The sequence below is a fragment of the Leopardus geoffroyi genome, chromosome D3 (genome assembly GCF_018350155.1).
Source record: "Leopardus geoffroyi isolate Oge1 chromosome D3, O.geoffroyi_Oge1_pat1.0, whole genome shotgun sequence".
NCBI classification, from domain to species: domain Eukaryota; kingdom Metazoa; phylum Chordata; class Mammalia; order Carnivora; family Felidae; genus Leopardus; species Leopardus geoffroyi.
In genome coordinates, this window is record NC_059339.1 from 19,558,377 (window position 1) to 19,573,323 (window position 14,947).

Below are 14,947 nucleotides of genomic sequence, written 5' to 3' on the forward strand. Positions count from 1 at the left end.
AAATTTATTTTCTAAGTGTATAAAGAACATTTGGTTCTAATTACACACAACTTTGAGAAGGATGAACTTCCTTTCTTAAGGAAGACAGGACTTACACAGCCTACAGTCATTACATCTTCCCAATCCTGAACAAATATCACCTTTGTACGAAGAGCCTGCAAGCAAGCATCAATCAGAATTCTGAACCCTGTCAGCAGTTGGCACTCATCCTCACAGGAAAAGCATATTATGCACAACGTCTGACAGACAAAACAAAGTTAGTAGAACACGGAAATAGTAGGAAACAGAAATCAACATTTTTAATTTAATCAAAATTTCCATTTTACGATTCTGCAGCTAGTCATTTCCCTAAATTCTTAATCTCCCAAAACACAGCAAATGAAGCAAGTGAAAACAAAGGTTGTACAGACAAATGAATCCAAACACGTAGCATGCTGGCCAAGGCCAGAAGCCCTTGCCATTCTCTCCAGGGAAGGTGTTTCTAAATTACCTGACTTCTTTCTCTTTAACACTGCACACCACAGGCACACAACTGAAACAAAGTTCACGATTCCTTTGCTCAACGCTGGCTAAGTCTTTTCTTGCTGCATGTCTAAGGATCCAAATGTGTCTCAAGTCAGCAGGTGGTGCCCTACCACATACCAACACCTACTTTTTGAAAATGTACAAAATTGTACTGAAGCCCCAGTTCGGATATTCTTTTCAAAATTATTTGTGGTAAACTCAACAGGCACAACACAGCCTGCAGCCATTCCATGAAGTATTTTCACCGTGAGACTCACACTCGCTCAGAGGCACTTGCCCCAGTGGGAGCACATGTCCAAAGACTCCTGCTGTAAGCAGCTGGGTTCCACCTTCATGCCATACTGTCAGTTTATCTCTTTTCAGGAAGTAAGATTAGTGTATTACAGTCAAGTATGGCAAGCAGGAGAGATTATATTTTACAGTAATAGAGTCTATTCTATTGTCATATGGAGCTTTTCTTGTCTCTAATCCATTCATTAAACAAAAATCCCTTGGATGTCCACTACTCACTAGGCACTGGGCTTGGTACAAAGGTCAGAGAAAGGAAGAGAAGAGGCAAGAAATGGGACTCAGAATCTAGAGCAGAAGCCAGGCTTCTTTAAAAAGTCTTTATAAGTGAGGGATGCTAGGAAAGAACAAGTACTCGGGACTCTGGAAACACAACAGGGGACGTGACCTGCTCTTGAGGGGAGGTCCGGAAAAGCCTCCCCAGGAAATAACATCTCAGTTCAGACAAGAAGGGTAATTAATAGCTTTTATACAGGCAAAGGAGAGGTTGGAGGACAGAGAGTGTTCCCAGCTGAGTGCTCAGCACATACCAAAACAACCCCAGGGTGGCTATGTTCAGAGGACAGGGTGGAGGAAAGGAGAAGATGAGGTGGCAAAGGCAAGCTGGAAGGGCCAGAGCAGGCAAGGGCAAGCATGCAGGTGATGCAGGCCAAATTAAGGAGTGTGGACTTTATCCTGCTGGCAGTGAGGAGCCAATGAAGGTTTTATTAGGAAAGCATCTTTGTGGATGAAGCGGAGTGAAGGGCAACAGTGCACGCAGGATGAGGAATTAGACTGTGCAGGGGAGGGATGAGAACGACTTGGACTTGGGCCGTGCCGGGGGGATGGAGAGAAGTAAACAGCTTCAAATTTTTTTTTTTTTATGTTTATTTATTTTTGAGACAGAGCATGAACGGGGGAGGGGCAGAGAGAGAGGGAGACACAGAATCGGAAACAGGCTCCAGGCTCTGAGCCATCAGCCCAGAGCCCGACGCGGGGCTCGAACTCACGGACCGCGAGATCGTGACCTGAGCTGAAGTCGGACGCTTAACCGACTCAGCCACCCAGGCGCCCCTGAGAAGTAAACAGCTTCAAGAGCTGTTCAATGAGGCAGAATCAACAGACTTGCTGACCCAATGGATATGGAGGTGACAACGGATAAGGTTCCACATACACAGACAAGAAAAGGGAAAAGTACTGTGGGAGGAAGATAGATGAGAACATGCTGAATTTGAGAACCCTATGAGAGATGCAGGGGAAGATGCAGAGCAACAGCGGAGGTTCAGGAGAAAAGTCAGAGGGGATACATCACTTTGGAAATTATCAGCACAGAGCTAATGAGAATGAACTTGGTGACCTGGGGGCCCTGGTAACCTCGGTCAGAGCAATCTCATACACTGGTGGGGACAAAAGCAAGGCAAGAATGTGCTGAGGAGTGATTGGGGAGAGAGGAAGAGGACAAGCTGTGCAAGGGGAAGAGAGAAAGTATGGTAGCTGCAGGAGGTGGGGAAAGGGAGAGAATTCTTTCTCTTAACCTCGGTGAGATGTGAGCATTTTTAAATGACAGTGGAAGGGAGCCAGTAGAGAGGGTAAAGTTGAAGATATAGGAGAAGGGGGTAATAGTCCAAGGCTAACAGCATCTGTGAAACCTAAGGGGATGAGATCCAGGGCTCAGAGGAAGCGATAACCTACATAGAAGTGTTCTGTTTACCTTCAACAGACAGGCAGTGATAACGTGAGCATACTAGGTCTGCTCCTTAATTCTCTTATTTTAGAAATCACAGAAATAAACAGGTACAGGCAGTTGTCCCTATATTGTCTCCCCAAACAAATTTACAGGCAAAATAGTGGGTTTAGAAATAGGAGCCTAAATAGCCAATTTCTGTTCAGAGAGTAGTTCCAAATAGACCGATGCTCCTGCCAAAAACAAGCACAAAATCTGAAGAAAAAAAAAGAAAAGAAAATCAACCACTTAAAGACACTAAAGAGAATCCAAAAGCAGGCAGAAGAGGAAAGAGCAGGGGGCAAATTTCCCAGTTTATGGCTATAGGCATGAGTGTAGACCCCAGCTAAGGCCATACAGGGCAAATGGTAGAAAACCCGCAGCTTTACTGCCTTGAAGAAGCAGAAGATATATTTCAGGACAACCAAAGATGCTGGAAAAGGAGGGAGTAGAGGAAATACCAGAAAGAATCACAAATTCTGTATATAAACTCTGCCCAAATCTCTCACTGACCTCCGAAAACCACAAGCACAGATTCTAAGGAGTTGAATTAAGGACAAAATAACTGAACAGGTATTTCAAGTGAAGGAAAAGAGAGGTTGGATGGAGTTCGAGGTGAGCCAAGTTAATTCCTTGCTATCAAACCCCAATTTTCTGCACAGGAACAAAATAGAAAACAATCTCTACAATGTGTGATTCACACCACCCAGGATACAATCCAAAATTACTGGACATACACAGAAAGAGAAAAAAACTGACCCACACTCAAAAGAAATGGAAACCACCCAAGGATGACCCATGTATTGAATTAGCAGAAAAGAATTTTAAAGCAGCTATTATTACAAACATGTTGAACATTATAAAAGAAAATATGTTCTCAACAAATGAATAAATAAGACATTTCAGCTGAAAGAGCTGCAAGAGTATGAGACCAGCCCTAGCTGAGATGCAATGCAAAGGCAGCCTAAAGCTGAATTTGGAGCAGACATTGAGAAAACTCCCAAACACCAGCCCCTCTCTAAACACTAGGACTACTGGAGTAACTGGAAGGCTGCTATGCACTGAGGACATCACAGCAACTTAACAAAACTCAAACCCAACCCAGCTCCTGCACAGATTAACTCAAACTCCCACACTAAACAACTAATGGAGACAGGTGCCCGTGTCAAGGCAAAAAAAAAAACAAAACAAACAAACAAAAAAAACAATCTACTGCCCTATACAAGATGTCCAGCTTTCTTTTTTTTTTAATTTTTTTTTCAACGTTTATTTATTTTTGGGACACAGAGAGACAGAGCATGAACGGGGGAGGGGCAGAGAGAGAGGGAGACACAGAATCGGAAACAGGCTCCAGGCTCTGAGCCATCAGCCCAGAGCCTGACGCGGGGCTCGAACTCACGGACCGCGAGATCGTGACCTGGCTGAAGTCGGATGCTTAACCGACTATGCCACCCAGGCACCCCCAAGATGTCCAGCTTTCAATAAAGAATTCATACACAGAAAGCAAGAAGAAAAAAAAAAAAAAAAACAGTAAATCCAGTTCACTATGTCAAGGCACAAAGTAATCAGTAAAACCAGACTCAGATATGGCAGAATGTTGGAACTATTGGACAGGGCATTTGAAGTCTATGATGAATATGTTAAAGTCTCTGATGGAAATAGTAGACAAACATACAAGACCAACTAGGCTTTCCTATTTGTTTTTAGCTTATGGTTTCGATCTCTCTGCTGAAATTAGACAAACAGAACTGTGAGAACCATGTCTCCGGTTACTGCTAAACACCCTACAATGCACAGAAGAGAATGAATTTTACTGGATACAATTTTTTTTTTTAATCAACCAGAACTGGGGGGGGGGGGGAGGGGATGAAATGCAGACTGTGACAAAATTAACCTAACTGTATTACAGAAGCATGATATAACCACACTGAGAGTGATGAAAAAAGGGGCTGATCTACGTATCTTTAAGAAAACAGGGGTTTTGACTGGATACTCTAAGGTTAAACACAAAATGAACTGTGTGTACTGTACTTTAGTAGATTTGCTTCTCACAGGGGTATGGTGTAGCAACTTTGAAACTACTGCATACAAACAGGAGGGTTCAACAAGTAAGTCAATATATTGTAGATAGTGAGAGCCAGGTTTCTCATTGTCGGGAGAAAGAAGGTATAAATAAGGAATAGGAAAAAGCTTAGAATGCACCCTTTGGTGCTGGCTTGGAGTCAGAGACATCAGCACAAACTCATGGTTTTTGATATAGAAATAATACATATGTGTATGTACACATGGGTTGGTATACATGCAAAATTTTCCTAGCTCCATCCAGAGAGGGACAGGAGGCATTGAAACCTCAATGAGCAAAAAGCCAGCACCCAGATCTTGTTTTCAAATACTATTCTCTAATAAAAGTAAGCAGGGATCCTTGGAGAAGTGGTTAATTCCAGAGCTAGTAGAGGAAAAAGAACAAGTCTGGATCACTTGGTGCCCAAAAGTAAGAAAATGCTTTTGAGGGGAGGGGGGCTGTGTCAAAAGAGCAAGGAATCAATGTGAAAGAGTTCCCAGTGGCTCCCAAGTTGAAATAATTTAACAAAAGAAATAACAGTAAGAGATTACAACCCAAAGAATAAAATAAATGCCCATGAGTCTATACTAATACAAATAAATGTTATAAATAGAACAATAGATATAATAATATAAATAATTCTTTACAGAAAGAAAGAAAACAAAATCATGGTATAGAACACCATAGTAATAATTACTGCAGGCAAAATACACAAACAGATGCTAAAAGCAGTGAAAGAAAGTTTAAACAGGAACAGGATATTTATTAATTACCAGCAGCCAACCATCTTAACCAAGTGATCATGGCCAACATCGCCAGCAGTAAGATGTACTGACCTTACGTGCCCCTGATATGATGATACCCTGAGAAGGGCATCTCACCTCTGTCGGGGTGCTTTCCCGACAGTACACAACCTCAACCCCATCAGAAGGAAATACCACACAAACCCATACTGAGAGATATTCTAAAAAGTTCACCGGTTAGTATTCTTCAAAGTCATGAAAGAGAAAGACTGATAAACTGGTGGAGACTTTAGGAGGTAAGACAACTAAGTCTTAAAGTGGGGCCCGGGATTTGACCCTGGAATAAAAAATGGGAAGCAGTGGAAAAACTGGTGAAATCCAAAGTCTGTAGTTTAGTTCATAATATTTTAATGATACGGATTTCTTATTTTTGATAACTGCCCTATGGTTGTATAGGATGCTCACATAAGGGAAGCTGGGGAAAGAGTGTAAGAGAGTTCTGTAATATTTTTCCAACTCTTCTGTAAGGCTAAACTTATCTCAAGAGTTTAAAGGCTGAGAGAACACCATAAATAAATATTGCAATGCATGCTCAAGTGTACCGACTGCAACTTACCTTGAAGAGCATTAAAAAAAAAAAGCATTAAAAAAAAGATGGATAGAGGGATGGATAAATATGATAAAGTGAACACAGCAAAATGCTATAGCATCTAGATAGTAAGATGTGGGTTTCCACTATATAATTTCTTCCAACTTTTCTGTATGTTTGAAATTTTTCATAATAGTATGTTGGGAAAAAAATATAAGCCTAGATACTCTGGTTTATCAAGACAAATACCAAGAACTACAGAGAAAAAGAAGGAAAGGGCAGGGACGGAGAAGGGGAATGTTTCAAAGTGAATAGGCAGATACTCACTAGACTATAAATAAAAGAGGGTAGTGTAGTAGTATGTCTATTTGAATTTTCCCTAGGAATTGTGCTGCTAGAGCTGGATCTAGGGCTGGATCAGATCCAGAATCTGATTTAGATCTGTCCTCTGAAGAATGAAAATTATTGTGAAACTTTGTAAACAGAAAGCTCTTTTGCTTTTACTTATATTAACTTAAAAGAGACTGTAACTTTTAACAAAGATTTGGCTTTCTAGTAAAACCTCCTTTGTATCACATTTATTATATGCACCCTTACCATAAATCAATGTTTTCAAAATACTGTGTTTTGAAACTTTTTTACATCTCTAGATTCAAGTAATACAATTTAAACAGATGATAAGAGTGTGAATTTCTTGGGGCGCCTGGATGGCTCAGTCGGGTAAGCATCTAACTCTCGATTTCAGCTTAGGTCATGGTCTCACAGTGGTGGGATCGAGCCCCACGTGGGGCTATGTGCTGTCAACATGGAGCCTGCTTGGGGTTTTCTGTCTCCCTCTCTCTCTGCCCCTCCCCGGCTTGTGTGTGCACATGCACCCTCTCTCTCTCCCCGCCTCAAAAATAAATAAACAAACATTAAAAAAAAAGAAAAAGAAAAAAAGAGTATGAATTTCTTTGGAGCACCTGGGTGGCTTAGTTGGTTTGAGTGTCCAACTCTTGATCTTGGCTCAGGTCATGATCTCAGGTCAGGATCAAGCCCTGTGGCAGGCTCTGCACTAAGCATGGAGTCTGCTTAAGACTCTGACTCATTTCTCTTTCTCTCTCTCTCTCTCTCTCTCTCTCTCCCCCTCCCTCTCTCCCTCCATTTCCCCCACCACTCACTCACACTTGCTCTAAAATAAAAATTTTTTTCATAAAGTATGAATTTCTTTACAGAACATAACTACACTTGGATTAATCAACTTTCACAGATACCAAATATCCGAGCCATGACACAGGACACTCACCAGGTCACCCTGATACTAAGCAAACCTAGGTTCCCCAACCATCTGCAACATCCAGCTGAAGTCTTTTGCTTAACACTCTGGACCTTATAAGATCACTGTGCAAGTGGGGACAGTAAACACCTTTTCAACCACCTGTATGCATGTATCTGGTTAGCAGATCTATCCTTTCCTGCTTACTAGGCCATAAACACTAACTCATATCCTATCTACAAAGAGTCACTGAGGGGGCACAGTCATGACCCTAACCAACATTACCAACCAAACAGCATTTGATTAGTCCCTTTATGATAAGATTTCTCGACTGAAACATTTTTCTGCAACTGACACATAAGCATGATGCTAAAATAGAGCAAACACAAAACCCCTATACCTGTTATAATACGCTTAACTGACAAAAACACCAAATTCTCTAACTTAAGTGTAGTAGAACAAGAGGCAGCACCTTTTAAAATTTTGGTAATGAAGCCGCTGAAATTTTCAAAATGAAAATTATACATTGTTCTTTATGTCATAATAAAAGAAACCATCAAGGAAGAAAAGTGCTTCAAGAGAGAGCCTAGAAATCCTACTCTCTTATCACAGTTTCGATAACCATGGTGGCTTTTTATGACCAAGAATCACTTGGTTGTTCTTAGTTGCTATTTTTTTTTTTTGTTTTGTTTTTTTTAAGTTTATTTTGAGAGAGAATGAGAGAAAGAGTGAGCAGGGGAGGGGCAGAGAACAAGGGAAAGAGAATCCCAAGCAGGCTCTGTGCTGTCAGTGTGGAGCCCAACACAGGGCTGAATCCCACAAACCATGAGATAATGACCTGAGCTGAAGTCAAGAGTCGGATGCTTAACCAACTGAGCCACCCAAGCCCCCTAGTTGTTCTTTGTTTTATACGTGGTTTCTTTCTCTAATGACTGTTTAAAATAAAAGATCACACTATCAACAAATTCTCAAATAAAATTCACCTAAGTAAAGGGGTGCCTGGGGGCTCAGTCAGTTGAGTTTCTGACTTTAGCTCAGGTCATGATCTCGCGGGCTCGTGAGTTCGAGCCCCTCATCAGGCTCAATATCAGCATGGGAGCCCACTTCAGATCCTCTGTTCCCCTCTCTCTGCCCATCCCCTGCTTGTGCTCTCTCTCAAAAATAAACATTAAAAAAAAAAAATTCACCTAGGTATGTTGCCCACTCTCTCTTGTATTTGCGCTGTTTCAGCTAAGCCCCATGAAGCACAGTCTAAAGTGGAGAAGGAGACCTGAATTAACACAGACTGACCACATACCCCCATACCCAATGGCATTATCATTTGATACATTACCAGATAATAAAATGAGGAGAACCAGGGAAATGTTGCATTCAGCAGAGCCCTGGAGACATTTAACACATTTAGTCTGTGTCAATAACCTTGGCCCACCAACCTTCCACACCCCCATTCTGTACCCACAAAAGCCAAGTTAATAGGAAAAACTAAATAATATTCTTTGCCCAATTTCCCCAATTTGTCCTTTCCCAGAATTACTTGGGGTGCTTATGAAAATGAAGTTTCCAAGCTCCCTTTCCTAGAGAGTATATGGCAGTAGATCTGAGGTGAGGCCCAGGATTCCCTATTTTACAAAACGACTCAAGTAAGTCTTGTCAACAGGTAAGTTCAAGAAACACTGCAGGTGCTGGCTTTCCCCAGTAAACCTTGCCTAGTTGCGAGCCGATCAAGAAGAGCCTGGGAAGGTAGCTGCTGAAAGGGGAGAAGGCTCCCATGGTCGGCTTCAGCATGACCTTCGGAAGTTTGGAAGGCCCTGAGTCACTTCTCACTGGAGCATGGGGCATCCCCATCTTTCTCCAACAGTGACATGGGGACTCGGTTTTTTCTGGTGTCCAAGGATCACCTCAAGGCTCTAAAGATAGGGGTCTCTCCCATAGGCCTGTCACTGGCCCAGGGTTATTTTATACATATTCTCAAAGGCTGTGGTATCGTGGCTCCTGGCTCCAACTGAACTTGGCGCTGACTGCAGACTTTATTGATAGAACTAGGGCACATGCAACAGGCAGCTGAGTAGGAGTGCTCCTGAACCCTTGGCTTCTATTTTTGTCCTTAGTGCCTGCAGCTTATAGATGCCCAAAACATAACGTGTAGTGATGCTTTCTCACAACCACCTGCCGGCAGCTAAGCAAAATTCTAGAGACCTTGGTTGCCTTGCAATGAACTAAAATCTTGTACTCAGACAATAAAGAGCCATCCTTCTCAGCCACTTGTGCTATTAAGTTCACACATAATAGTAATAAAATCTAACAGTGGGCATTTACTGTGGACTAAAATCTATGCTAAGCCTTTTACAGGCTTTAACTTCATTCACTCATCTTACAATTTATTATCAAGAGCCCAGTACCTTGTAACAAGTGCTGAGATACCTCAGTGAACCAAACAGACATAAATCCTTGAAATCACGGACCTCCCGGTTTAGGGAGGAGGCAGACAATAAAAGTCACAGACAAGTCAACTATGTAGCCTGCCCGAAGGGATAAGTACTAAGTTAAAATTTTTTAAAGGGAAGAGGGGTCCTGGAAAGGGCATGTGAAGGAGAGTGTGGTTTATAATTTTAAGTATGGCATGCAGGGTCCAGCTGAGGTGAGACTAGAACACCTCACCTGCATTGAAGGAAGGCAAGAGTGGGCTATCTGGACACACAGCAGAGCACTCCAGCAGCAGACACGCCAGCCCAAGGCTCCTCAGTCAAGAGTGTGCCTGAGTGCCCAGGGAGCACAAGGAAGCCCATGTGGCTGAGCAGAGTGACTGAGAGAGAAATGTGGGAAGGCCAGAGAGGCAACCAAGGCCACACTGGGAGGGCCTAGAGACCACTAAGAGAACTCTAGCTTTTCTTCTGAGAGAAATGGGGAGCTAGGGGAAGGTTTTAAGTAGAATGACGTGTTACAATTTCTATTTTTCAAGATTACGCTGGCTGAAGGGTTAAGAATAGACTGTGAGAGGGATTAAGAATCTTTTTGCCAGAACCCTTGTGAGAAATGATGGTGGCTTGACCAGGGAGATGGTGGTAGAGGGAAGAGCAATGCTCTGAATCTGGATGCAGAGCCAATGGAGCTTCCTAAAGAATGAAACAGTTTTGTAACTTTGTAATGGTGACAGATGGTATCTAGTAACTAGACTTATTGTGGTGATCATTCTGTAAGGTATACAAATACCGAATCATTGTGTTGTATACTTGAAACAAATACAATGTTACATGTCAGTTATACTCCAATTAAAAAATGGATTTGATCATGAAAAAAAAAAAAAGAGCCACACAGTTCTCACATATGGGGTCTAAGATAAAGAAGGGGGTTAAGGATGACTCCAATAAAACTGCCATTAACTGAGATGGAGAAGACAGATTACAGGTAGAACAAGTTTAGGAAATACGAGAATCTTGTACTGGACACACTCAGTCTGAGAGCATTCAATATCAAAACGGAGATATTGAATAGGCAACTGGATAGATGAGTCTAGAGTTAGGGGAGAGAAACAGACTGGAGATATCCATTTGACAAATAACATTTAAAGCCATGAAAAAGAATATAGTAACAGCGTGAGTACAGAGAGAGAAGAGAGGCCCAGGGACTGAGCTCAGAGGCACACCACCACTGACAGGTCATGGAGGGGGAGCAAGCACAGGAGATGGATGAGCAGCCTGGGAGGGAGGGAGAAGACACAGGAATGGGCATCACAGAAAGCAAAAAGAACATCCCAGAAAAGGGAGTGCTCAACAGGGCCACATGCTGCCTACAGTTCATAGCAGATGAGGACTGAGAGGTTAGAACCACAACATCACTGACAACCTTGACAGAAGCAACCTTGGTGGAATGGTAAGGGTGAAAGACGGAGAATGGATTTAAGAGCCCGGGAAGAGAGAGATTTAAGAAGTTTGCGATTATTTCCAATTCACAGATGAGAAGACAGCCTCAAAGAAGTCAATGGCCAGCACACACGAGGCTGATGATATATGCACTCTACACATACATAATCCTTAATGAATTCATCTGGGAGGGAAGGGTGAGAACATGGTCAAGATGTAGACAGAGACTTGATACCTTCTACTCTTTTTTCCATTAACAAAAGGACCTTCTGAGAGGAGAAAAGACCTCAAGTCATGATTGATGAAGGCACCAGGGCAAAGAAGCAGGGGTAGAAGGCAAGCCTTTGTACAGGGAAGCAGCAGCACCATCTTGTGTTCCATTGTCCCTAAATATGGGCACAACCAGTTCATCTGAACATTCAAGACTGGCTGCAAAGGGCCAGTTCCATTGCCAAAAGGAATGCCTCCTGCACCAGGTGCTCCATGGAGTCCATAGAGCATCCTCTGGGTTCTTTAAAGGGTTAATTCTCTCAAGTCTGTTTATTTCCTCCCCAAAACTGCTGAAACTTTGTAGTCTCACGCTTAGAAGCTACCTGCCACAACCAAGAAAATGTGCAGAGAAACACATGGAGGTGTCCAGCATGCATCAGTGAGAAGAGCTCCAGGCTCCTGAGGGATGTGCACCCCTGAGCACATCCATGCCTACTGCAAAAGAAGTCCGACATCTGCATCTCACAGCACCATCCCCAATGCCAGAAACCATTTCTCCAGTGCACTTCCGCACCATACAGGAAGAGGCAGTGTAGGTAAGAGAAGGAGCTCTCATTTCCAAAGGCAGGAGATGTGGGTTCTGGTACTGGCTCTACCACAAGCTGTGTGAAAATGGCCAAATGTCCTTACCAGTGGACAAAGGAATGGACCTTATCTGGACCTCATGTCTCAGTCTCAGTTTCCTCTTGTGGACAGTAATACAGAATACAGAGGTTGAAAGAATGGGCTTTTTGGTCAGGCTGCCTGGGTCCACTATTCATGAACTATGTTAACCTGTGTTAAATTATTTAACTTTCTGAAACCTCATTTTCAGTAGCTATAAAATGCGGAGGGCAGTACGTACCCCATGAAGAACTATGAAAACAAAGTGTCCAGTAATGGTGTGGACCCTCCACTGTCTACTGTAATGCTACGAGAGAGCTGTCTTCCAAGATGCATTTATTAATAACTAATCTCCCCATCTATAACTAAGACATATAATTAGTAAACTTCTGATAAAGATATATACCAGATCAGTTGAAATAATGTCAAGAACAAAGAAAATCAAAATTTATTTAGCCAAAAAAGTCTAAAGAATAAAAAATGAATAGCGAAAGTGAAAGACTGTGACAGATATACCTTGAACAGGGATCTCCCCATAGTTTGGTCTCTTATCTGACAGCGCTGTCAAGGGTTTGGATGCAGAGATTGGCCCACTTATAGAATGTCTCTGAAATCATAAGATAAACGGTATCAAAGTTAGCTTAAATCTAGAGCTGGGACTCACAAATAAAGTCAATGTTGTAGAGAGTAAATATTTAGTTATGAATTTGCATAATTCTTTCCACATGATTATAATAAGACTAACCATACACACACTTACAGGCATATAATGCAATCAATACACTATTTTAAAAATTCACAGAAATATCCCATGTGCCCATTACTGTTTACCCCAATGGTAACATGTACAGTATAATATCACAACCAGGATACTGACATTGATACACACAAGATAGAGAACATTTGCATCACCACAAGGATGCCTCCCATGACTTTTGTATAGTCATACTTTCCTTCCCCACATCACTGACCCCTGGTATTTTGAGTGTGATCTCATTATTTTGTTTAAATTCTTAAATATTACATACCAATCAGCTAAATATGAAATGTGCTCCTACTACAACTGCCCCAGTACAACCCATCATCTTGATCCAGCACCACTGCAGTGACTTCCCCACTGGCTTCCCCATCTCTGATCTTATACCTTCTCTCCTCTGCTTCATCTCCTGCCATCTCTAGGTAATGCTCAAATACCACCAAACTACTTATTTTCACACAGTCCATGGTGTTTACATCTCTGTCCTTTCTGTCATGCTTATTTCCCCAGTCTTTTTTTTCATCTAGTGAGCATCAAACTACTTATTTCATATTCCCAGGAGAAAAGTATGCACGGCTCAACTTCACATCCTTATCAACAGTTGATATGGTCTTTTAATTTTAGCCATCTGAAAGGGTACATAATGGGATCTTATTGTAAATTTAATTTTTACCTCCCAGTGACTAATGATGTTGGACATCTTTTCATGTGTTTACTGGCCATTTGTGTATCTTCTCTTAGGAAGGGACTTTTAAAATCTTTTGTCTGCAGGGCACCTGGGTGGCTCGGTTGGTTAAGCATCTGTCTTTGGCTCAGGTTGTGGTCTCGCAGTTTGTGAGTTCGAGCACAGACCCTGCTTTGGATTCTCTCTCTGCCCCTCCTCTTCCCTCTCTCTGGCGCTCTCTCTCTCTCTCAAAAATAAATAAACGTTAAAATCTTTTGTCTGCTATTTACTGGTTTGTCTTCGATCAAGAAGACAAATACATCTTGGAATACAAGTGTTTTGACAGATAAATGTGTTGCAATCATATTCTCCCCAGTCTTTCATCTCTTAATGTTTTTTTTGTTTTGTTTTGTTTTGGTTTTTTTTGAAGGAGAGAGACAGAGCATGAGCGGGGAAGGAGCAGAGAGAGAGAGAGAGAGATACAGAATTAGAAGTAGGCTCCAGGCTCTAAGCTGTCAGCACAGAAGGCCAATGTGGGGCTTGAACTCACGAACTGTGAGATCATGACCCAAGCTGAAGTCAGACACTCAACTGACTGAGCCACCCAGGCACCCCTCCAGTCTTTCATTTCTTAATTATCTCTCAGAGCAGTTTCAAATTTTGATGCCCAATTTATTACTTTTATTTTATAATTCATTCTTTTTGTGTCCTAAATAAGAAATCCTGGCCTTCTCCAAGGTCAGGATGATTTTCTCTAATGTTTTCATTTAGAAGTTCTGTAGCTTTGGCATGTACATTTAGGTCTACAGTCAATTTCAGTTGTTTTTTTTTTTTAAGTTTATTTTGAGAGAGAAAGAGAGAACATGGGGGAAGGGCAGAGAGAGAGGGAGAGAGACAGAATCCCAAGCAGGCTCTGCACTGTTAGCATAGAGCCCGATGCGGGGTTCAAACTCATGAACTGTGAGAGCATGACCTAAGCTGAAATCAAAAGTCAGACACTTAACCAACTTATCCACCCAGGAGCCCCAGTTTCAGTTTTTATACATGCCTTGAGGTAATGGTTGTGGTTATTCTTTCCCCATGTTGATTCTAGCTGTTCCAGAATCCTTTGTTGGGAAGGCTATCCCTCTCCATTGAATTACCTGGGCACCTTTGTTGAAAATCAACTGACCTATTGCTGGATTTTCCATCTATTCTGCTGATCTAATGTCTATGTTTAAACTTATGTCAAGAACTGCAACTTCTGGTACTCTAGCTATTTGTGGGATGGGGAGTTTACCAGCTTAATAAAGACTTTGTAAAAATGAATAAATAAACAAACTAGGTTGGTACCACACTGTCTTGATTACTGTAAGTGTTGTAATCAGGTAGTATAAGTCCTCCAAATTTGTTTCCTTTTTTATCCCCCAGATGCTCTGGATATTCAGGGTCCTTTGAATTTCCATATAAATTTAAATTTTTATTATCAATTTCTACAAAATAGCATGCAGGACTGTCATTGGGATTGTGCTGAATCTACAGATCAACGTAAGGGAGAACTATAAGATAATAACAACGAGTCTTCCAATCCATGAATATATCTCTCCATTTATTACTTAATTTCTCTCAGCAATGTTTTATACTTTCCAC

The 14,947-nt window shown here is 41.8% G+C and overlaps 1 protein-coding gene across 2 annotated transcripts in view; it reads right to left on the reverse strand.

The window, feature by feature from the left end:
* SPECC1L (sperm antigen with calponin homology and coiled-coil domains 1 like) overlaps window positions 1–14,947 on the reverse strand; it is a 141,107-nt gene that overhangs the window by 43,745 nt on the left and 82,415 nt on the right. For both annotated transcript variants that reach the window (XM_045459260.1, XM_045459259.1), the window contains exon 10: window positions 12,414–12,504. In XM_045459260.1, the coding sequence (XP_045315216.1) occupies window positions 12,414–12,504 (91 nt within the window). The remainder of the gene's footprint in view (window positions 1–12,413; window positions 12,505–14,947) is intronic.